The sequence below is a fragment of the Varanus komodoensis genome, unplaced genomic scaffold (genome assembly GCF_004798865.1).
Source record: "Varanus komodoensis strain SLA01 unplaced genomic scaffold, ASM479886v1 scaffold14_1, whole genome shotgun sequence".
In the NCBI taxonomy this organism is placed as follows: domain Eukaryota; kingdom Metazoa; phylum Chordata; class Lepidosauria; order Squamata; family Varanidae; genus Varanus; species Varanus komodoensis.
In genome coordinates, this window is record NW_025335438.1 from 21,752,224 (window position 1) to 21,777,510 (window position 25,287).

At 40.3% G+C, this 25,287-nt stretch overlaps 1 protein-coding gene across 6 annotated transcripts in view; it reads left to right on the forward strand.

Moving 5' to 3' along the window:
- Window positions 1–393: 393 nt before the first annotated feature.
- Window positions 394–25,287, forward strand: part of TRAPPC8 (trafficking protein particle complex subunit 8) — a 78,282-nt gene continuing 53,388 nt past the window's right edge. For 4 of the 6 annotated variants that reach the window (XM_044423742.1, XM_044423747.1, XM_044423743.1 and 1 more), the window contains exons 1-5: window positions 394–791; window positions 3,867–4,061; window positions 13,508–13,591; window positions 21,654–21,743; window positions 24,516–24,690. In XM_044423742.1, the coding sequence (XP_044279677.1) occupies window positions 635–791; window positions 3,867–4,061; window positions 13,508–13,591; window positions 21,654–21,743; window positions 24,516–24,690 (701 nt within the window). In that variant the 5' untranslated portion in view covers window positions 394–634. The remainder of the gene's footprint in view (window positions 792–3,866; window positions 4,062–13,507; window positions 13,592–21,653; window positions 21,744–24,515; window positions 24,691–25,287) is intronic. The other 2 variants (XM_044423744.1, XM_044423745.1) reach the window with 1 other exon arrangement.

Here is a 25,287-nt window from a genome sequence, read left to right on the forward strand (position 1 = left end):
CTTGGCTCAATGCAGCACAACACTTCTCATGCTGAATCAAACGCGCCGTTCTCTCACCAGCTGCTGCCTAGCTGAGAGGCGGACTCGTGACCCTCCAGCCTGAGGAAGTCCCTGCTGCCCTGGCATACTCCGCAGAGCTGATGGCGGCCCCTAAATCCCTTCCCGCCCTCTCATCAGCCTGGAGGAATGGCCGCCGCCAGGTGACATAGATCTTCTTACCGCTCGCTGCTACTTTGCCTCGGCCCAGTTTTATCACGAGCTCGCCTCGTACCGAGCACTCCCTCCGCCCGCCCCGCGAGTTTTTCTCTTTCGCCGTCGCCACGCCTCTCCCCACCCACTCCTCGGTCACATGACCAGCCGCAAGGGCCGCCGGGATCGGGGTTACCCGGTTGTCGGGTACTTCAGATTCAATATGGCGGTTCTGGGCGGTCACTGAGGCAGGTGGGGTGGCAGTTGAAGCATTGGCTGTCAGTGCTGCAGGCCTGAGCGCACGGACCCCGGCGGGGGTTGGGCTACAGCCCTTCGAGAGGAGACGAGGGAGCCCGCGGGACGCCGGTTCGGTAGGCGGGCCGGCAAGCAGGCCGGCCCTTCACTTGGGTGGGCCAATTGATCGGTCGGAGTGAGCAAGGAAGCGATGGCCCAGCGAGTGCAGTCGGTGCAGGAGTTCCTTCAGGACTCGTTCGTACCCTTGGTAGCTGCGTTGTGTAGCGAGGAGGCGGAGAGGGTCACCCGCAAGAACAATTTGGGCTTCTGTGAGCTGGTAAAGCCCTTTTGTCGCCTCACTTCGGAAGGTCGGTGTCACCGAGCGGGAGCGGAACTGGTTTGTTTATACGGGAGGGGATGGACAGGCAGTCTAAGCCATAGGCAGTTCGGGTGGCTGGGTGGGTGTGTTGAAGGCGGTCGGGAAGAAAACAGGAGAAAAACGAAGAACCCATTTGTTGTGTTTATACTTCGCTGAAGTTTGACTGGCAGAGTTGGGCAGCAGCTGCTCATAGGGCTTGCCTGCCAAGTTCTGCCTTTTGGGCAAGCGGTCACTCACGTGGGAGACGAGATTTTGTTCACTTCTGTAGGGGTTGTTGCATCTTTCTTTTTCCACTTCAGCCTTCTAATGTACCAAATCAGAACATATGCCTCCGACTTAATAGCCTTGGTCCCCCAGAGGCACCAGTATAGAGAAAGTAGAGTCTCAGTGGCAGCAGTAAACATTTCCAAGCTTATTTGCATTTTTGCTGAGCACAAAATACATCCTCAGCAAGTCTTAGAATATGGCGTTTATAAAAGTGTTGTTCTTCCTGATTTGTCACACTTCAAGGGTAAAAGACTACATGGAATACCCTGGAAACATTGGCTCAAACGAAGAGTCCTGCAGCTCTTTAAGAGTAAAACAGCACCCCCCCCCCACATTACAATAGCTTGTTGACTTTGCTGCAACAGACTAACATGCCTACCCCCCAAAATGGTCTCAGATTAAATTTTGTTGTAGTGAACAACATGGGTAAGTTAATGCTACTAATGTATGTGTGAATGGTGATCTGCAGATGAATCTATCATATAATGGAGGTTGCTTTGCAAAAATAAATGTACGGCTTTTTAGCAGAAAGGATATCTTTCTTAAGCCTTTACACTTGATTAATGCTTATATAGATTGTGTTTGAAGGAACTACGCATTACTTAAATTTTGATTTTGTACCATTGGAACACATACTTTTATTTGCTGAAAATCAATTACTATTTTTCTAGTTGTGATTCACTGGTTATTACTGTAAATCATGCTAATTGAATATAAAAACCACTATACTTTGTTTTGCTAGGTTTAATTTTATTTAAGTAGTTTTTAAATTATGTGTGCAACTTTACTAATATAAAATATGCACACTCCAAGATTTATGTGAACACTGATGACTAATACATAAAAAAAATCTTCAGAACTGCTTTTTTATCTTCTCCCCTTTCTTCTTTCCTGTATGTGTTACTTCAGGTCAGCAGGGCATGAAGGCATCTAAAACAACAAGCTTGCTGTAGCTAAGCTAGTCAGGGTCTAGTGCATGCTCAGGTGGTGTTGCTGGTTTGAGTTTCTTAATGGAATGAAGGCAAGCAATAAATGTAACAAATATACATACATTTAACATCAGGCTGTTAGTTTTCTAATTGTGCATATGCTAATGTATGTGCATGTGTGCAAAACACTTCTACCCTGAAGAAATCATAAGTGATCCTCAAAGCACTGTGCTATGATGCTACTTTTTCTTGGCAGTGTTCCTGAGTACTGTATCTCATGCTGCCTTTTAACAGTTATTTCACTCATAGAAACACCTCTCCTAATGTTTGATTCGAATGTATTAGTGGTAATTAAGGTATTAATGATCCAGTAATGAAAGTTATATAGTACTTATATATTTTAAGAATTTTAGTAATTTTTAACAAGGCATCTAGAGTGACTTAAAATATTATAAATTTAAACAGATATTAGGAGTTTGAGTGGGTACATTTCAGATTGAGATCCACAGAGATTTTTTTTCCTGTAAAAATGTGCTTCTTTGGAAACATAATCAAAAACTATCTAAAGGTTAGGGCAGAATTGGGAAAAGTAAACAGTCATATTCAAACCAAAAAGCCTCAGCAACCACAAAAGTGGAAGCAAAAATGATGCAACTGGAAGCACACTATGAAAATGTGAGACTCACTGGAGGACAATAATTCTAGGGAAAGTCAAATGCGAAAGAGGAAGACCAAATATGAAATAGATTGATTCCATAAGGGTTGCTGTAAGTTGGAGATGACTTGGCAGCATGTAACAACAACAAAGCCACAGAAGGTGCTATGGTTGATGCCTGGGAGGCTGAGCCAGTAATGGTTACTGCTTTGCCTCTTGGGCACTTGGTGGGGCAGCTATCACTGGTAGTGTCCTGGATGAACTTTGCAAGAGCAGTAAGGGATTTTTGCTATTTTGCTGTTAGTGGCTTGCTTATTTCTTCCCTGTTCCCTGTAGTTCTTTTGGCAAGTATAGAGCACCTGTGTGAGCCTGAGGCTTGCAATGTCTTGTTTTTTAATTGCTATGCTGCATTGGGTCCACTTGGTTCAGAAATCTAGCATAGGTGCAGGTTCTGCCAAGCTTCTGTGTTAGCCATCCTACACTTCACAGTATCAGAACTGATGGTGATGCTTTTTTTTGGGGCGGGGGGGGGGTGCGACAGGAAGGGTATGTCCCTTGCCTAGAGGCTCAGAAAATCCTGGAGGCAATCTTGATTTTTTCAGGAGAATGTACTTACTTGGAAAAGTTCTCTGTACAGCTGTACCTTGCCTACCACTGCAGTGTATTGCTTGATTTATATGGGAAAATTGAATTAAATCAAATGTAGCTTTCATTTTTATGGTAAAATCCAAAAAAGGGACACTTGTGCTCATAGCAAGAAATTCTACTGCAAGAAAATTGGCATGCTGTGGTCGCTGGAATAATTCTTACCACTTAAAGTGTTGTGACTTTTTAAGCAGCAGAAATATTGTGCTGAAAGCAGCCGGCAACCAGGAGTTGCATCTGGTGTAAAATTCTTTTCAGAGTCTTTATGTCCTCTCCTTGGTTCTAGGTTGAAAATGTCTATAAGTTTTTGTAACTGACAATACAGTTCTATGCATTTTTAATCAGAAAATGGGATTTTAACCAGTCCAGTAGGACTTATTCCCTAGTAAGTGAGTTTCAGATTGAAGTCTAAGGCAAACTTATTCTTGTTTGAAACATTAGTGAGGAGAGATATTTGTCGTCAATATTTTGAAGATACTCAATAGATATATTTTACAGAAACTGTATGAAGCAGATATGAATGTTGCTTTAGAATATGGTAGTCTAACAGAGCTATTTTTAATTTTAGTGCACATGAGAGATCCCAACAATCAACTTCACATAATCAAAAACTTGAAGATTGCTGTCAACAATATTGTTACTCAGCCACCTCAACCAGGAACCATTCGGAAGCTTCTCAGTGATGTTGTGACTGTTAGTCAGCCTGCTGAAGGATTAGTTGCTAATGTGATTACTGCAGGAGATTATGATCTCAACATTAGTGGTATGTAACAAGACACTGAAATGTGTCTAAATTAACTATATTATACTTTACTTAAAATGAGTGTTTAACATATGTTTACATTGTATCCATAAATGTAAATACATGAAGTTCTCAGTGTTTGAATGTTGCAATATTTGGATACTATAGATGAAGGGTAGCTTGCTTCACCTCAGTTTTGTTGCTGTCGTCTTTGTTAATCATCCACATATACTGTGTCTTTAAAATCAGCAACAGGAAGAGTTACTGGTGTAAACATATATTTGACAAGCTTTTTCTTTTTCTAACCCATTACTGCCCCATCTCAGTGGTAAGAAGGTTCATTCTATGCTCTTTTCTTCCAAGGATGAAGGCATATGTTAAAACAGACACTGATGTTATTATTTGAAATGGCAGTCCAAGTTAAACTTCATCTATTTATCCAAAACATGTCATTAAAGGTACCCTTATCCTTATGGGTGTCATCAACAATTAGCATTTTCAGTTTGCTGTTCTTGCCATTGTTGCCCACTCACCTGTCTCGCTCTGGCTCAGAGAGTATAGATAAGTAAGTGAGAAGGGGGGGAAAACCCCTTCCCCAATATTAACTAAAGGGACTGGCTGTAATCAGCAAGAAGCAACCAGTTTGCCCTCAGTTCTGGTACAGTAATGTACTCCTCAGATTTTGAGCCCTATCTTCAGAATGCAGTATCAGATATCTGTATTCTGATACTCCTCTGTGATGTGCTTCCTCAGTTTATCATTTGTTTGATAAACTGAGGTAAGTTTGAAATACATTGATGTGAGTGCGCAAGTTTTATTCTGTGACTGCATAGATGGGGTGAGGACAACTTTCAGGCAACATAAAGTTCTATTGGAAGATGCACTTATGGACAAAGGTATTGAGAGGTATACGTCTCTGGGAATATTAGATATTTTTCAAAAGCCTTTTTTATGCAAATGAGAATTAAAATCAAGATTACGTGATCATATGTTGCCTGGATTAATAGATACAATGTAAATTACAGTTTCAATATGTTGAATTGAATTATTTTGTAGAAGTGTAACTTCTTATTCACACCTTTGGAATATATAAACTCACATAGATAATGGTAGTTTTTTAAGGTAGAGAGGTCTATATAAGTTTGTATATGAACTTTCATTTTGATTTAATTCAATTGATACTGAAATAACAATTCCTAATATTCTACATATTTTTATTCTGTACCTCTACTACAATAATGAAATTCAGTTTATATATGCAAGTAGTATTTGTCACCTTAATTTGATCTGGGAATAATTGTTTGCATTCATTTGGTTATTGATTCAGTAAAAGCACTTGTTTGTGCTTCAGTAGCTAAAAGTGACATTGCTCCAAAAGAAGGCCTGACTTTGACAAACAAAATTATTAAAAGAGCAGTTGGAGATGCAGGATTGAAGTGAGGGACAGCTGGGAGTTACTTGTATGGGAAACCGTGGATTTGTGGTTTCCCAGTTATGTGTAGAGAGAACAGAGTATAGGGCTTAGGATAGATCCCTTGGAAGCCCCAGTGGAGAGAAAAGGAACCTTTGAGTGTCTCGCTTGCCTTTCCTAAATGGAGCACTAACTTTGATATTGTAAGAGAGATGAGAATTGCAGTGACAATCCAATGGAGAGTGGAGGAGCTGGTAGGCCGATTCCTTTTGAATAATTTGGTCTTAAAGTACACTGAGCATTCCCAATACTCAGAGAAATGGTTTCAATCACACCACATTCTTTAAACACTACAACACTATGTAAATGTTGGGTATATCATTTATTTAGCATTGTTTGATGATAGAAGTTCAGAATCTAAGATTTAGTTAAAGTAGTTTTACTGCAAGAATATTGCCATGATGATGATGATGATTAGGGAAGTCGTGTCTGACCCATCGCGTCCCCATGGACAACATTCCTCCAGGCTCTCCTGTCCTCCACCATCCCCTGGAGTCCACTCAAGCTCACACCAACTGCTTCAGTGACTCCATCTAGCCACCTCATCCTCTGCTGTCCCTTTCTTTTGCCATCAGTTGTTCCCAGCATTAGGCTCTTCTCCAGTGAGTCCTTCCTTCTCGTTAGGTGGCCAGCGTATTTGAGTTTCATCTTCAGGATCTGGCCTTCTAAAGAGCAGTCAGGGTTGATCTCCTCTAAGGCTGACCAGTTTGATCCCCTTGCAGCCCAAGGGATTCGCAGGAGTCTTCTCCAGCACCACAATTGAAAGGCTTCAATTCTTTGGCGCTCAGTCTTCCTTATGTTCCAGCTTTCACAGCCATACATTGCAACTGGGAAAACCATAGCCTTGACTATACTATACGCACTTTTGTTGGCAGGGTGATGTCTCTGCTTTTTAGTATGCTGTCTAGATTTGCCATAGCTATCCTCTCCAGGAGCAAGCGTCTTTTAATTTCTTGGCTGCAGTCCCCGTCTGCGGTAATCTTGGAGCCCAGGAAAATAACATCTGTCACTACCTCCATTTCTTCCCCATCTATTTGCCAGGAAGTGAGAGGACTAGATGCCATGATCTTAGTTTTCTTAATGCTGAGTTTCAAGCCAACATTTGCCTCTCCTCTTTCACCTGCATCAAGAGACTCTTTAGTTCCTCTTCACTTTCTGCCATTAGAGTGGTATCATCTGCGTATCTGAGGTTGTTGATATTTCTCCCAGCAATCTTAATTCCAACTGGTGATTCATCTAGCCCCGCCTTTCTCATGATGTACTCTGCAATCAAGTTAAATATACAGGGCGACAATATACAGCCTTGCCGTACTCCTTTCCCAGTTTTGAACTAATCAGTGGTTCCATGTCCAGTTCTCACTGTTGCTTCTTGACCTGCATACAGGTTTCTCAAGAGACAAATAAGATGGTCTGGTACTCCCATCTCTTTAAGAACTTTTCACAATTTGATGTGATCCACACAATCAAAGGCTTTAGCATAGTCAATGAAGCAGAAGTAGATGTTTTTCTGGAACTCCCTAGCTTTCTCCATGATCCAGCGTATGTTGGCAATTTGACCTCTAGTTCCTCTCCCTCTTGGAAATCCTGCCTATACTTCTGGTAGTTCTCAATCCACATACTGCTGGAGCCTAGCTTGTAGGATTTTGAGCATAACTTTGCTAGCATGTGAAATGAGTGCAATGGTGCGGTAGTTTGAACATTCTTTGGCATTGCCCTTCTTTGGGATCGGAATGTAAACTGACCTTTTTCAATCCTGTGGCCACTGTTGAGTTTTCCAAATTTGCTGGTGTATCAAGTGTAGCACTTCAACTGCATCGTCTTTTAGGATTTTGATTAGCTCAGCTGGAATACTGTCACCTCCACTATCTTTGTTGCTATGACTTCCTAAGGCCCACTTGACTTCACATTCCAGGATGTCCGGCTCGAGGTCAGTGACCACCCCATTGTGGTTATTAGGCATGTTAAGCTCTTTCTTGTATAGTTCTCCTGTGTAATCTTTCCATCTCTTCTTAATCTCCTCTGTCTCTGTTAGATTCTTGCCATATTTATCCTATATCATGCTAATCTTTGCACGAAAAGTTCCCCTCATATCTCCAATTTTCTTGAAGAGATCTCCAGTCCTCCCTATTCTATTGTTTTCTTCTATTCTTTACACTGTTCATTTAAGAAGGTCTTAGGTCTTAGCTCTTTTAGCTGTTCTCTGGAATTCTGCATACAATCGTGTATATTTTTTCCCTTTCTCCCTTAACTTTCACTTCCCTTCTTTCCTCAGCTATTTGTAAAATATTTGTCTGTTTCCTCAGACAGCCATTTTGCTTTCTTGCATTTCTTTTTCTTTGGGATAGTTTTAGTTGCTACTTCTTGTACAAAGACTATGAACCTCCATCCATAGTCTTCAGACACTCTGTCTATCACATCTAATTCCTTTAATCTATTTGTCACCTCTACTGTATATTCATCAGGGATTTGGGTCATACCTGAGTGGCCTAGTGCTTTTCCCTACTTTCTTCAACTTAAGCCTAACTTTTGCAACCAGAAGTTCATGATCTGAGCCACAGTCAGCTCCTGGTCTAGTTTTTACTGACTGTATAGAGCTTCTCCATCTTTGGCTGCAGAGCACATAGTCAGTCTGATTTCTGTGTTGACTGTCTGGTGATGTCCATGTGTACAGTTGTCTCTTGGGTTGTTGGAAAAGAGTGTTTGCTATGACCATCGAATTCTCTTGACAAAATTCTACCAGCCTGTGCCCTGCTTCATTTTGTACTCCAAGGCCAAACTTGCCTGTTATTCCAGTTATCTTTTGGCTTCAATATTATGTTGCAATATTATGTGCAATTTTATTGTACATAATAAAGACATTATTCATCAGTGTTATATCTCATTTTGATTTATATTGTATATAATCTGTGGCAGTGATGGGGGCTAAATCTGAATAAGTTACACACTGCTCAACTTGGTTGTTTTCCATTCCATGAAGTATTAAATTGCAATGGTTTTGCTAAACTTTTTTCCAAATGATTGAAAAGCGAAACTGCATTTCATTAAATAATTAATTTGCAATTCTTCAATTTATGAGACCAAGAACTCTTGACCAAAGGCATGTTCTATTTCACATCTGTGACAAATCCCGATGCTACATACTCAGTCAGCACCTGAAACTGAAGACTGTGCTGTTCTATTGTGCCCAGTGTTTCAAACTTAACTATTTCTAAACCCTACTGATTTCAGTGGGAGAAATTTAAATATATTCTTTCTTTTTCCTGTGAGACATGTAATCAAAGAGCTTAACTTTAGCTAGATCATGCCTGTTCTCTAACACATGGCATGAAGTAAGAAACAGTGGGGCATGCTGCTGTGGGCCCATAGAACAAGAATATCTCTTCATCATATTTATATCTACACTTCTGATTTCAAATATTACTCTGAGATCTGGTTTGTATAATACTACTTGTGGTTAGTGTTATGTGCAGACCAGATAAACAAACCATGGATTGTCTTTTTCAATGCTTGGGCTGTTTTTCTTCTTCCTTCACCTGCTCTGTCTCTCTATTCCAAATAACTTTGCGGTAGTTGTTTTTCTAACCACCATTATGCCTCAGTATCCAGGTGAAACAACTTCTGATTTGGGGTTCACAAATAAATGGCCTTCTTCACATGTAACATTAACACATATGTCATTAAAATCATAGTTTGTTGGTCTTCCAAGGGCATGTCTGGTGGCCATGATTTAAACACCACAGAATTCATAGCCCAGTAATAAATCATGGCTCCTCCTCCTGAATTGGTCCTATTTAACAAATCATGGTTTGTTAGTGTTGTTGCATTGACATTCCAGAAAAGAACAGCCTGTAGCTTAAATAAATCAGGTCATTGTCTTGCCCTAGGCCAGACAGTTAGCTTTGCATTTGATCAGTTACTGGGACATTGTCGTAAATTTATGGCAGGCCTAGCATGAACAGTAGTTTGTTTGAATTTTAAGAGTTTTATAGGAAGTAAATAGTAGTAGTTGTTTCTTTTATTAAAATAAATTTCTATGGTTGTAAATCACCTGCTGTCCTTCATGGATCACTGCCTTCTCATGGTGAAGGGGCTTGCGTAGCTCAATGAAGCTACGAGCTATGCTGTACAGGGCCACCTAAGATGGACAGGCCATAGCAGAGAGCTCTGACAAAACGTGATCCACTGGAAAAGGAAATGACAACCCACTCCAGTATCTTTCCCATGAAAACCCCATGGACAGTACCAAAAGGCAAAAAGATATGACGCCCAAAGATGAGCCCCTCAGGTCGGAAGGTGTCCAATATGCTACTGAGGAAGAGTGGAGGGCTAGTACTAGTAGCACAAGAGAGAATGAAGCGACTGGGTCAAAGCCGAAAGGACACTCAGTTGCTGATGTATCTGGTGGTGAAAGGAGAGTCCAATGCTGTAAAGATCTATACTCCATAGGAACCTGGAATGTAAGATCCATGAATCAAGGCAAGCTGGATTTGGTCAAACAAGAGATGACAAGACTGAACATTGACATCTTAGGGATCAGTGAACTAAAATGGACAGGAATGGGTGAATTTAATTCAGCTGACCATCAGGTATACTACTGTGGGCAAGAATCGCTCAGAAAAAATGGAGTAGACTTCATAGTCAATAAAAGAGTAGGAAAAGCAGTACTGGGATACAATCTCCTAAATGACAGAATGATCTCAGTTCAAATCCAAGGCAAACCATTCAGCATCACAGTAGTCCAAGTCTTTGCCCCAACCACTGGTGCTGAAGAGGCTGAAGTTGACCAGTTCTATGAAAGCCTACAACACCTTCAAGAATTAACACCCAAAAATGATGTCCTTATCATCATGGGGGATTGGAATTTTAAAGTAGGAAGCCAAAAGATAACCGGAATAACAGGCAAGTTTGACCTTGGAGTACAAAATGAAGCAGGGCACAGGCTGGTAGAATTTTGTCAAGAGAATTCGATGGTCATAGCAAACACTCTTTTCCAACAACCCAAGAGACGACTGTACACATGGACATCACCAGACGGTCAACACAGAAATCAGACTGACTATGTGCTCTGCAGCCAAAGATGGAGAAGCTCTATACAGTCAGTAAAAACTAGACCAGGAGCTGACTGTGGCTCAGATCATGAGCTTCTGGTTCCAAATTTTAGGCTTAAATTGAAAAAAATAGGGAAAAGCACTAGGCCACTCAGGTATGACCTAAATCATATCCCTGATGAATATACAATAGAGGTGACAAATAGATTTAAGGAATTAGATCTGATAGACAGAGTGCCTGAAGAACTATGGACGGAGGTTTGCAACGTTGTAGAAGAGATAGCAACTAAAGCCATCCCAAAGAAAAAGAAATGTAAGAAAGCAAAATGGCTGTCTGAGGAAGCTTTACAAATAGCTGAGGAAAGAAGGGAAGCAAAAGGCAAGGGAGAAAGAGAGAGATACACCCAATTGAATGGAGAATTCCAGAGAATAGCTAGAAATAAGAATGCCTTCTTAAATGAACAGTGCAAAGAAATAGAAGAAAACAATAGAATAGGGAGGATTGGAGATCTCTTCAAGGAAATTGGAGATATGAAGGGAATGTTTCATGCAAAGATGGGCATGATAAAGGACCAAAATGGCAGGGACCTAACAGAGGCAGAAGAGATTAAGAAGAGGTGGCAAGATTACACAGAGGAACTATACAAGAAAGAGCTCAATGTCCCTGATAACTACGATGGGGTGGTCACTGACCTCGAGCCAGACATTCTGGAATGTGAAGTCAAATGGGCCTTAGGAAGTCTGAGCACCAACAAAGCTAGTGGAGGTGACAGTATTCCAGCTGAACTATTCAAAATCCTAAAAGACGATGCAGTAAAAGTGCTTCACTCAATATGCCAGCAAATTTGGAAAACTCAACATTGGCCACAGGATTGGAAAAGGTCAGTTTACATTCCGATCCCAAAGAAGCAATGCCAAAGAATGTTCAAACTACTGCACCATTGCACTTATTTCACATGCTAGCAAAGTTATGCTCAAAATCCTACAAGCTAGGCTCCAGTAGTATGTGGATCGAGAACTACCAGAAGTAAAGGCAGGGTTTTGAAGAGGCAGAGAAACTAGAAATCAAATTGCCAACATACGCTGGATCATGGAGAAAGCTAGGGAGTTCCAAAAAAATCTACTTCTGCTTCATTGATTATGCTAAAGCCTTTGATTGTGTGGATCACAACAAATTGTGGCAAGTTCTTAAAGAGATGGGAGTCTCAGACCATCTTATTTGTCCTTTGAGAAACCTATATGAGGGTCAAGAAGCAACAGTGAGAACTGGACATGGAACTACTGAGAAAGGAGTTTGGAAAGGCTGTATACTGTCATTCTGCCTATTTCACTTATATGCAGAGCACATGAGAAAGGCAGAGCTAGATGAATCACCAGTTGGAATTAGGATTGCTGGAAGAAATATCAACAACCTCAGATATGCAGATGATACCACTCTAATGGCAGAAAGTGAAGAGGAACTAAAGAGCCTCTTGATGTGGGTGAAGGGGGAGAGTGCAAGAGTTGGCTTGAAACTCAACATTAAGAAAACTAAAATCATGGGATCAGGTCCTCTCACTTCCTGGCAAATAGATGGGGAAGAAATGGAGGTAGTGACAGATTTTATTTTCCTGGGCTCCAAGATCACCGCAGATGGGGACTGCAGCCAAGAAATTAAAAGACGCTTGCTCCTGGGGAGGAAAGCTATGGCAAATCTAGACAGCATACTAAAAAGCAGAGACGTCACCCTGCCAACAAAAGTGCATATAGTCAAGGCTATGGTTTTCCCAGTAGCAATGTATGGCTGTGAAAGCTGGACCATAAAGAAGGCTGAGTGCCAAAGGACTGAGGCCTTTGAATTGTGGTGCTGGAGAAGACTCTTGCGAGTCCCTTGGACTGCAAGGCGATCAAACCATTCTGTCCTAGAGGAGATCAACCCTGACTGCTCTTTAGGAGGCCAGATCCTGAAGATGAAACTCAAATACTTTGGCCACTTAATGAGAAGGAAGTACTCCCTGGAGAAGAGCCTAATGTTGGGAACAATGGATGGCAAAAGAAGAAGGGGACAGCAGAGGATGAGGTGGCTAGATGAAGTCACTGAAGCAGTTGGTTTGAGCTTAAGTGGACTCCAGGGGATGGTGGAGGACAGGAAGGCCTGGAGGAATGTTGTGCATGGGGTTGCGATGGGTTGAACACGACTTCGTGACTAATAACAACGAAAAAATCACCTGCTCGTGAGAAATGTCATTGTTTATTGAGAAGTCTTGCCTCATGTTCTAGCTAATTGGTAATTATGTTTCTTTATGTAAACACATGCTTAGCTCTGTTTCAGTTAGTGGTATTATCAGGTAAAGGAAAAACAGATTTCTGGATTGGTTCCTGATAAGGGTTTAGGGTCCCCCCCCCCCTTTGGATGTTCTGGGATCTTTTTGAAAAAAGCATTTGAAGTGATACTGTTCAGCTTTCTTCTAGCTAATTTCTCCCCTACCACTTTGGAACACTATCTGAATTGAAATAAAGGCTGTGTGACTATTTTACTGGAGGTCACCAAAAGTGAAAATGCTACTTGATATTTTTGTAATAAGCATCTGTTCCTGCTACAAGCATCTGTAGTATCATATGGTAGCAGATGAGCATGAAAACCTGGTATGATTTAAAACATTTTTTATTTTTTGAAAGTATATCCAGTGCTCATAAGAAATATTAATGCTCTATAAAGTTACTGACTAATTATATCAAGTACCATTGCAATGTGAAAAGCTTTAAAATATTTTAATTACCATTTTGACAACAGACTGCTGTATATCATGTTGGAATCTGAAAATATTAAAATATTCAGAGATGTCAGTGGGGGCTTGAGCAATGGGCATACTACACAGTGTGAGCATATGGTATAGGCTACCTATATCTGAGACAATCTGTATACATTTTATCTGCTTAGTTTAATAATTCCATGTTTTCTCTGTCAGATCGGTCTTTTAAAGCTAGTGTTCCTTGGTACAATAGTTGGAAAGACACACTGATGGGACTGAACACATCCACATTTTATTCAGGTATTTTGTGTGGCTGGTGTGGGTTTCCTATATTGTCTCATTTCTGTTCCCTGATTATGTAACCTGTATATTTTTATAATCTTGCTACATTGTAGCACTTTCCTTTGAATAAATTCCCTGCTCTGAAACCTTGGTGGCGGCTGTATAACTCTAGTCTTTTCTTGTCCATACATATACTCTAGCACTAATTTTAAAATGCACTGTGATCATTTCACGAATCAAAGAATCAGTTATTAGAGATCATAATTCTTTACTTCGGGTGATTTATTTGATTGAGCATGCTATAGTTTTTATTGCCTAATTTTGCAGAAATGTTTTTCTCCTTCCTTTTAAGTAATTTTTGTGTGGCAAATTGAAATATTGTGAAGCTGAGATATATGTAAACTCCCTCCCTCTGTTCTTCCATAGCTGGGTTATTAAAGCACACTTCTGTTTAGGATCTCCTGTTTTTAGGGCACAAATATGTAGTTATTATTTTATGGAATTCAGATGTGTTTCACTAAGAGAACTTTTCTTTTTTGCATAGATTGTGTTTTCCCAGCATATAGTTGCTAGGAAAAAGCCAAACTTTCCCTTTCTAAGTGGACTGTTGTCATTTGACTTGAATGTGCATGTGTGATTAGAACAGGAACTTGCTGAAATGTTCTTAAGATATTTTCCCTGTTCTATCTCTCAGCATGCAAAAATGCTCTTGCCTGGGGGAAACTGGTTGCTGTGGATAGGGATGTATGAACTTTGGCAAATCCATTCAAATTGTATTTGCAGATTTTCAGGCCCCCTTTGTTTAATTGTCTACTCATTGACGGAATCAGATTTTCGAATCCGACAGAATGTATAATACAAATTCAAGCTTCCAAAAATGGGCAAGCCCCCCCCCCAAATGAGTATTTTCATGCTTTAGCCTTTTTAATTTTGGTTTGGTCTTCTATTGTATGCATTTTTCTATGTATAAATTTGCTACAAGTGTGTTCAACTTGGGAAAACTAGACTACTGCAGAATATGTGGTTTAGATTCATAGAAAATTCAAACTCCTCTGAGTCCACTGCAGATTTCTCTGACATACCTAACTGTAAGTTGTCTGAAAACACTCTGTACATGTACTTCTGCCTTTCATCTTAGCAGCCAACAAAAGTATGAAGACTTTTTTCTTAAGCTTTTAAAAAAAGCCTTGTGTTTCTGCCTTGTGCACTGTCTTCTTGCTTTACCTTTTTCATTTCTGCAACAAGGCTTTTCTAATATATTGGCCATGCTCACAGGTTACAAGAATTACAAGGTTTGTGAATGAGCCAGGTACTTGTACATGCAGCTAAACAAACCACAAGCCTTTATTTATTGTGATATGTTAATTAGGAACCCCAGGGAGAGACAAAGCAGAGTTTCTAGGTTACACATCTCAATAAATAAACCATTGACAGAAAGTTTTTTGTGAGCTGTCTGGAGATGCAGAGTGATTGGATGGGCTAGAAATATCCCAAATAAATAAATATTTACTCACTTCTGTTTGCAGGGGGAGTTCAGTGGGAGTGATGGAATCATGCTGGGTCAATAGCAATAAGAATTCTTTAGAATTGTAGATTATTGTAATATATGAATGAAATCATTATGAGTGAACTGAATATTGTGCCGTTGTCTGTGAGGTGCTGCTTATTCTGAGTATAAGTGCATGAATAACACCGTAGAAGTTGTGATTAATAGTTTTCATAAGTGTGTATATGTGCTTTTTGTACAAAGGACCCTTTCCTTTCTAATTCTTCATAGTATTGTGTCCTTAGTTGTCCAAACTCAAAGCATCTTTTGCTCTTCCTTGCCATAGTCTTGATATCTAAGAAAATTCACTTAAGTGCAGAAATTTGAGTGAAGGAAAAACTCATTGCATGTAGTTCACTGGTCTGAGGCTTAACAAGTGCAGTTAGTCAAAGATACTTCTATAGCAAATTCTGATAGTTTTAAACTTTCCTTTTCCTGTGTGTTTTTTTTTCCTTTCATTATGCTTGCACTTGGCAACCAGTTCTCCACGAGCACTGTATCCTTACTTTGTACGTCCCCCACCCCTCATTGTCTGTCATGAGCAGGTCTCTCTCCCCTTTTCCCCTCTCCAGCAGACTTAGATGAAACCTTAGAAGCACAGTCTTTTATTTGAGTTCTGAAGATTATATAAATCAAGGTAATGCTCTCTTTGAGATGTGGAATGGCATCTGTCCGAACTGAAAATATCCCCTCTAAACATCACCACTGCCTTATAGCACCCTCTCTCTCGATCTTTTCCTCCAGCTTCTGAAGGTAGCAGTCATGAAACCATTGAATCAGATGGAGGGCAAGGAAATCCTATGCTGGCTCCCCAGAGCCTTTCCAATCCATTGAATATTGCAAAAGGCCATGGTGGAAATGGGAGTCTAGAATGTCTGCAACTTCAGATTCTTCCCTGCCCTTCACCAGAATGAGAGATAGAAGAAGAAGAGAGTGATGAGGGTCCCCACCAACCATAAAACATGATGAAAAACGGTGGATTTTCATGAAAGAGGACAACAACAGTTTGAAAGCTATGGGACTGATTTGTTCCACAATTTGCCAAGGCCAAATTAACAAGCAACTAATTTCTTACAAAGAGGAGTGGGAGGAGTTATTGAGTGGGCAGCTTAACCTAGTCCCTACGCACAACTCCATGTGCTGCTGGTAGTGAGTCTCCACAACTGAGATTTCTGTTTTGTAATCTCATGTGACCCATTCCAACTGCTCTTGTGATTGGACATGTACAGAATATAACTCCCTCAAAAATTCACAGCTTGCAAGCACAGAACACAAAACAAGTGTTTGTTTTGAAGTGTTTTGTTCAAAAGTTTCAAAAGTTTTGGGATAAGTGGGAAAGGGTATTTGTTGCAGATCATTTAAAGAACAGACAAGGGGCCCCAAATGAGGAGGAGAAGGGCTGAATATATTCCTATTTTAGATTGGTATCTAAAAATTCTTGCATCATACCAATTTTTTCTGGTACAGATGGTGTATAGCTTAACGCAGGAATAGAAAATACTGGAGTTAAGTCAATGGCACAATCAAAAAGCTGTCTGCCCCTTTTTGGTTGAAAAAAGCCTGACATTCTTGGTACTTGGTAGGGAGGAGAAGCAGCTGTAGTGCTGCTAAGGTTCTCAGGAGGATTTGGAAAAGAGGTGGTTTATGCTTGGTGAGACAACTGTATGTTGGGAGCAAAATTTAGAAGAAAACAACCCACTCTTGTTTCCTCCAGGTGACATGCAGGTTGTGCTTGGGAAGCCAAGTCATGTCTAATACCACTAATTATTTCTCAGTCAAATAAAATTGTATTTATTCTGTATGGATGTGAATGTCAGTGGGTGTGATTGGGAGTTACTGTAAAAGCCTTATTGCAATTGTGATCATTGTCAAGGGATGTTCTAAAGGAATAATCATCATAAGATTCTGTTTAGCAAAATTAATGTCCATAAAATTTGTAGTTACTCCAGACTCCACTATAGTGAGTATAACTATATTCTTCCCCTGTGGTTTCTGGAGACACTCTTCCAACACTGCCTGTGAATGGGATGGAATTTCACAACTTTCTAGTTCCCTGGTGTTTGAAATCTTCCCTAATTAGTGGCTAGAGATTTGGAGTTTTTCAGCACCCTGGAGAGGGATTGAGAGAGTTGACAAAAGCAAAACAGACCAGCCAACTAACAATGTCATATTCTACTTTGGGCAGTCTGAGTCTAACTGAGCCAATTTACATCAGTTCTGTATCTGAGGTCAGGGGAGTGGGCAAGGCTGCTGACTGAGGAAAAGCTGGAGGGGTGGTACAGCGATTTACTAGTTCTTTGTGAATTTGTTATTTTGCTTCCAGCTGACGGACTGTGAGCAGAGTTGAATCAAAAGTGGTAGCATTTGGGACTGTTCCACACATGCTGCTTCATCCAAAATCTTGTCATTTAAGTCATCTTAGTATTGTGTCACATAAGTAGCATCATTCCACTGCACATCTTGCATCAGCAGCTGGAATTGGGTTGTGTCCCTGGCTACCGAGTCTTTGGATTTCTCTGGTGGTGGTTTCAGTCCACTGAGCGATGCCAAAAATGTTGCCATGCTGTCCATAAATCCTTGATAGTTTTCCAAGATTATTTGCCATGAAACACACTGTCACCCATTTCCCCTCAACTTCCATCTTCAGACTGCTAACAAATCTTTTTGTATTTTAGTGTAAACTGCACAGAGAGCCTTCTGGGCTATAGGGCAGTAAATAAATTTAATAAATAAAATAAACTAAAGCCTGGTCATCAGGAAAATTTCCTGACTTGAAATGTACCTTGGCTCCCTCAAAACTTTCTGGGGGCCCTACTGGACATTTCCTCTGGGTTGCAGGAACAGGGGCTACTGTATACATGGGCACAGGTGGATTTACTGTTCCAGCAGCCTAGAGAATTATAATGACAGCAGCCAGTTGATTCCGTAATGCTTTGTTTTCTGCAACAAGTGCTTCACCCACTTCCTTCATGTTGACCCTTTGGTGGAAAAAATGCCTTTTTTTATTGAGGCTGTTGTGAACAGGTCTCTCTCTTTTCCCTTTCTAGCAGATTAGATGAAGACTTAGAAGCATAGTCTTTTATTTTATTTTTACAGGTTACAAACAGCATAACAGTAAGGTAATGATCTCTTTGATATATGGAATGGCATTTGCCCATGTGAAGAGGTTGAATCCAAACTAAAACAATCTTTCCTTCCCTTTCATAAAGATTCTGACTCCACTCTCTGGTGGCTCTCTCTGTTTTAGGGCTAGATGGTGGGAACATTGGATACTTCTTAATCTGTCTGCTTGCTTTTACTGTCTTCTCCCTATAGGGTCAAGGGGCTCCCTGTCAATTTTCATGTCTATGTCCAGCTGTTTATTTTTTGAACTTAAATGCTACCCCAATAGGTCTTTCTGCATAACTCACAATATAAAAACAACACAACATTCTAAATTCAATAACATTAAATCAGCATATTCAAAACATATTAACACATCCAAATATAAAAGACAATATATCAAAATTAAATTATAGAACTTTAAATAAGACAATTTAAACTAAAATCCACTAAAACCAAACATGGGGACGATTTAAAAACCATTGCTGAAACAACCAGAGAAGAGGTGAGTCTTTGCCTGGTACTGAAATGTTAGCTGAGGCACACCTCTCTGGGGAGCCCATTTCAGAGGTGGGAATAGTTCCAGAGACAACTGCTGAGAAGGCCCTTCTTCTAGCTAACATCTGCCTCGCCTCTCTAGATGATGGATCCTTAAGAAGGACCTCCTGGCTTGATCTTAGTAGATGGATTGGTACATATGGGAGCAGATAGTCCTTTAGGTACCCAGAACCCAAGCTGTTTAGGGCTTTATATGTAGTTACTAACACTTTAAATTGGGCCCAAACTTCCACTGGTAGTCAGTTTAGTTGGTATAAAACTGGTTTGATATGGGCTCACAAACTAGTTCTTGTCAACAATCACGTGGTCCTATTTTGAACCAGCTAGAGTGTTTGGAATGTCTTGAAAGGCAGCCCCATGTAAACTGCATTGCAATAATCCAGCTGGGAACTTACCAGGGCATGCTTGACTGTGGCTAGGCTTTGTCTGTCAAGATATGGCTGTAATTGCTAAATTAGCTGCAGTTGGAGGAAGGTGCTCCTGGCCACTGAGTCCACCTGAGGATCTGAGGTGACATGCAGCCAAATTTTAAGGGTGAAACTTTGTTTGAGATAACAGATTGTAATGTTGCAGTCAAAACAGAAAAGTGGGATTTGACCAAATTGATTCCAGTTATAAGGGGAGAGTTAAAATGTTGACATGATACATACACAGATCTAACATGCACTGAAGTGAAATGAGTAGAAATAAATCTGCCCTGAGATTGACCATACTTCTCTTCTAGATTAGGAACTAGTGTAACACTTCTTCAAGTGAAGAATATTATTATTGATTATATACCTCTTGAATGTCATAGTAGGATTGGTTCTGATACTTTGTGTCCAGGTTTTTGGTCTATAAAAATGAGTGTTCTCTTTGAGAAAGTGGGTACTGACTAGGTAACCTATGGGGATATAAAGTATAGCAATGAATGAATGAATGGTTCATGGAATTGGCGCTTCAGTGCTGTAATATTAAATTTTTAGGATATACTTTAGTAATATGTTGGAGGGGTGTCAAACCTCTTTTAGTCTGAAGGCCAAATACAGGTTTGGAAAAGCTCTCGGGGACTGCATTTCTTGATGGGTAGAGCTCAGGACCACAGGGATAAGGGCCGAAGGCAGAAAGACAAAACAAAAATACCAGCATGGATAGGACAGGAAGGCATTGCCAAAAGTCAGAGATGACTTAACATCACATAACAAAAACAAATGTTAGCTTAACTGTTGCTGTCAATAACTAAGCTTTAAAAGAGGCCTTGCAACCTTTTAGAAGCAAAAACTGAGAAACCACCACACAATTGGAAGTCAAGGAGAAATGAATGTGACCATATTTGGGGAACCCCGGAGGGCCAGATTTTGCCCACAGACCTAAGATTTGCATGCCCACCCCCCAGTGTGTATGTCTAAGTGTCAAATAGTATTTTTTTCTGTTATGCAGAAGTGATGCATTGTTTTCAAACTAGTGTGTCAGTCTGAAGAAGTTACCTTAGAAGTTTAATGCAGAGATGGGACCCAGCTTTCTCACAATTACAGCATTCCTGACCAGACAGTTCTGATTTGAAATGTAAGATAAATGAGATAGGGGAGAAGAAAGAGTTGGCAGGTTACTCTGCAGACTCTAGGTTAACAGGCAAGATTATTGAGGCAGAGACTGAAAATCAAACCATCTTGGGTAGGGGAATGGGGAGATAATGGAGAATGGTGGACTAGGAGAGTTAATTCCTACACCCAGTGAGGTGGTACCAAGCCAAACAAGTGGACCCATTATGTAATGTCAGATGTTGCCACAAGCAGTATTAACCTTCCAAAGGGTAGTCAAAACTGAGAAAAAGAGGGGAGGAGGAGGCCATTTTAGTTTGTAAATATTGGCAGAAGTTACTCCCACAGATTGGAGGGATCGTTACTTTACTTTATGCAAATTGTCAATAGCTGTCATAGCACCCTGCAACATAATATTACCTGTTAAGCATGAATAAAAGGCTGCATTTTATAAGCTTTTATTTTGATCTGCTGGAAAACAAAACGTGAGGGAGAAACATGCTCATGATATATAATAGTCTGGATTGGTATATGTGCAGAGGTAAGGACTCAGATGTTTTTGTAGTTTTTCATTACAAATTCTAATACAATAATTTTCATATGTAGCATGTCATACAAATTTAGAATTATATATTATGTGTAATTAGCTTCATGAAGATGACACATATGAATTTAATCATGTGAAAGTTACTATTGTATGCAATGCCCCCTCCCCTCTTTAAAGGATGTTGTATGTAATTTTTGGGGAAAGCAGTTGAGATATTTGTTAGATGCTGCATGCTTCTTATTTTTGAATTGGTTCAGAATAACTTTAACATCAGTTCATTTATCTTATGATGAATGGTTTAGAATTTTTTTTAAAAAAGGCTTTCAGTAGTATAAGCTTACCAGGGAGGAAGTTCCACTGAACGTAATGGACTAACTTCTGCATAGTTATACAAAGGATTGTGCCTGTGTTGCATCTGAATTCTGTTTCCATAGATAATGTGAAAAATGGATTATAATGTAGATAAGACATAAATGCAAAGGTATTGCATTGCAAGCCAAATTGTATGGGATTGGCAAATGGTCCCAAAGCTTACATAGTGTTGCAGTGTATTGGAATATGGTGAGAACCACAGAGGTGAATTATGTAGCAATTTCCCATTTATGAACTACATGCTTGAAAAGAAATAGCCTCTTCTAAAATTTGGTAATCATACTGTGGAAATGCTCAATAAAGAATTGAACTTGATATCCTTTTTGAAAATTTCTCTTCCAGTTAGTTAAGCAACAGACGTGTGTTTATAATAATAATGTGGCCTTTTTAAAAAAATCTTAAAGTTTTCTATAATCTGTGTGTAATTTATTGCAGCTACTACTCCATGGTTTGAGGCTTATCGAGAAAGCTTTCTTCAGTCCATGCCAGCATCAGACCATGAATTCCTGAACCACTATGTTGCATGTATCCTTTGAAGCCATAGGAGATTGACTTGAATCTTATATACGCTTAATATAAGTTTTAATAGCAGGGTAACCTCATCCGTTATGCAATATCCTGTTTTTATAGTATTGATTAAAGGTATGCATTAACTCTGATTCAGTGTTACTGAAAACAGAACTACTGAGCTGGGATCCTAAATAAAAAAATCCTACAACACTCAGAAGGATAGGGGCAGACTCCAGGTTTGGGGGATGGAGCAGTCATTCTTATTATTTCATTTCTGTACTGCCCATAGCCAAAGCTCTCTCAGTAGTTTACAACAAAGTATAAAAACAATAAAATATAATAGATAATAACATTAACAAGAATTAATTTTAATTTTAAAATAGCATAAAGCATTCAAAAACATTAAAAACGACAATTAAAAAGACCCTGCCAAGGGTTTTTTTTAAGCCCCTGACTAATTGTGTTGGGCCCTGAATGATTAGGGACAAAGGCCTTTGCAAAGAGGACTGTCGTAACCTGGAGCTGAAAAGATGGCAAATTTAGTGCCAGATGGGTCACAGCAGGGAAGTTGTTCCAAAGCTGGAGGCCACCACAGAAAAGGCTCTTCCCCTAGTTGCCACCCTCTGAACCTCTCAAGAGGATGGCACCTGTAACAAGGCCCTAGTGGTTGAGTGTAGTGTTTGGGTAGATTTTGGTTGGGAGAGGCACTCTGACAGGTATTGCAGTCACAAGCCATGTAGGACTTTCTAGGTTAAGTTCAGCACCTTGAGTTGGCAACTGAGGCATACAGGCAGCCAATGCAGGCTGACTAGAACTTGTCTTATATGTTCAGACCTCTAGTTCTCAGTTATTAATCTGACTGCCACAGTTTGCACCAACAGCAGTTTCTGAGCTGTTCTCAAGGGCAACCCCATGTAGAGTCTATTGCAGCAATCTAATCTAGAGATCACCAGAGCATAGATCACTGAACCCAGACCATTACTATACAAGCAGGGGTGCAGCTGGGTCACTAGCCAAAACTGGTAGAAGGCATTCTGAGCCTCCAAAGCCACCTGAACCTCAAGTGAGAAGATGGATCAAGGAGCACTCCCAAGCTTCCAACCTGCTCCTTCAGAGCCCAGTTGAACCCCCGCATCTGGTCAAAGGAATCACGCACCAACAGCATCTTAGTCTTGTCTGGATTGAATTTCAGTTTGTTAGCCCTCATCCAGACCATTATCGTAACCGCACATTGGTTTAGCACATCCACAGCCTCACCTGCTGATGATGAAAAGGAGAAATAGAGCTGCATGTCATCAGCATACTGATGGCAACATACTCCAAAACACTGGATGACCCCACTCAGTGGTTTCATATAGATGTTAAATAGCATGGGGGATCAAACAGACCCCTGAGGAACGCCATGCTGAACAATAATCCTCAAGAACCACCTTCTGGAGATGGCCCTCCAAGTAGGGGTGGAACCCTTGCAATGTAGTGCTCCCCAGTCCTATCTCAACCAGCTACTCCAGAACGATACCATGCTTGATGGTATTGAAAACTGCTGAGAGATCCAGCCGTACTAACAGGGTTGCACTCACCCTCCCTTGCTCCTGACATAGGTCATCATACAAGGCAACCAAGGCTCTTTCCATGCCAAAAGCAGCCCTGAACCACAATTGAAATTGATCCAGATTGTCAGGACTTGGAGTTGACTGGCGAACACCCTCTCTAGTTGCTTGCCCAGGGAAGTAATATTTGCTACCAGCCTGTAGTTGTTCAAATTTTCTAGTTCAAGGGAGGGTTTCTTGAGAAGTGGTCTCACCACTGCCTCTTTTAGGCAGCACAGGACTGCTCTCTCTTGCAAAGAGGTGTTGATGATCTCCCTGGTCCAGCTGTTTATCCTTTCCTTGCTAGTTTAATAAGCCAGAAAGGCAATGCTGTGGTACAGAGGTGGTTGCATAAACCTCACCAAACATCTTGTCTACATCCTTGAGCTGATTGACTTCCCACTTTCTCCCTCTGTAATTGTTTGGGGAAATACTGCATGAGAACAGCACCACCAAGTTTTTCTCTCAGGAAGAAGCATGTAAAGTTTTGAAAGAATAGGCTGAGAGGCTAGGGGGCTAGGATGATTAATAACCAGTTTAAGTTTTTTTCCCCATAATGAACCCTGGTGGTATTGGGCAAATGGCCAAATCACAGTCCCACCTCTGCCTTCTCCTAGAGCACAGTGACTGGATAGTCAGTGACAAAACATTCCCTAGAGTTAGGAGGTGAACCTTTCAGTCAGTCAACCAAATTCCCTGTTTTCTTGCTTATAGTCAGCATTAAGGGATGGGCAACTGGTAGATAAATATTGGCCTTATACTTCCTCTAATACTTCATCATGGACTTCATTGACTACAGTTGATGATTACTGTGAGCCAAAACACGTGGAGCCACAAGTTCCCTGATACAGAGAAACAAAGCCTAATGATATTGCTTGAGGAGGAAACCTAAACTTTGTATTTTGAGGTCTGAATTGGTAACACAGTCTCATCTGAGTCCAGATGGTTGCTTCAGAAGGAAGATTGTTTTGCCTTGGGAAGCACCAGAAATGATCCTGATTCAACTTGGGATCTGGCTGATTCCAGTGCATCTCCTTAGTATTTATCCTGCTGTGCTAATTATCCTCAGTGTATATATCTCAGGTGAATAACTGCAGTTTTTGCATAGAGGTAAGGATAGGAACAGTAATGTTATGCTTGGAATAATACCTAAGGTGTTCAATATATGCATTGTGTCTCATCCTTAATGTCAATTCAGGTATGCTTGTGGTTTCATCTGGTGAACCTGAACCTGTGGAACAGTTTCTTAAGCTGTCACAAGAACAACATCGGATTCAGCATAGCAATGAATATTCTTATCCAAAGTGGTTTATTCCGAACACGCTAAAATATTATGTTTTGTTGCATGATGTGAGTATAGGAGAGGAACAGAGGTGAGTCTTCAAAAGATTCCTGAAAACTTGGTCGTATTGACTGAGAAGGCAGTTTAAGGTTATTTAGTACTCAGAATGAATACATATTTGCAATTCTACAAAAATTAAATGTCTAATATTACTTATGATGATAGCTGAGCTTCAGAATAGTGTGTGCTTGCTGAGCTTAATTAGGTTTGCTACCTTGGCAAAGCAAAGCTATTGTATGGATGCTTCAAGGAAGTAGATTGTTGCAAAAGTTCATATGAATACAATAAGATTGCAAAATTAGTTTTAACCTGTATGTAATATAGATAATTAAGCATCCCAACTGTTCCTGGCAAATTTAAGTTAACATTACCTTTTCATATGTATCCTCTATGTATGTGTCCATTCCTGGTTTTTACGCTTGACACTTTTAGTATCTGATCTACATTCTATTAGGCATTTTAATTCATTGATAGTTAAACAGAATTGAAGTTCAGATTGGCAAGGTACTAAGCTTAGTATGGACTGCCTAATAGGAATGGCTGAAAAATCTGAGAAGATTTTTCTCCTTGCTCATCTCTGTTTTAAAAATGCAGCACTTTGCCTGTCATGTCAGCTCTGTCTTTCTGT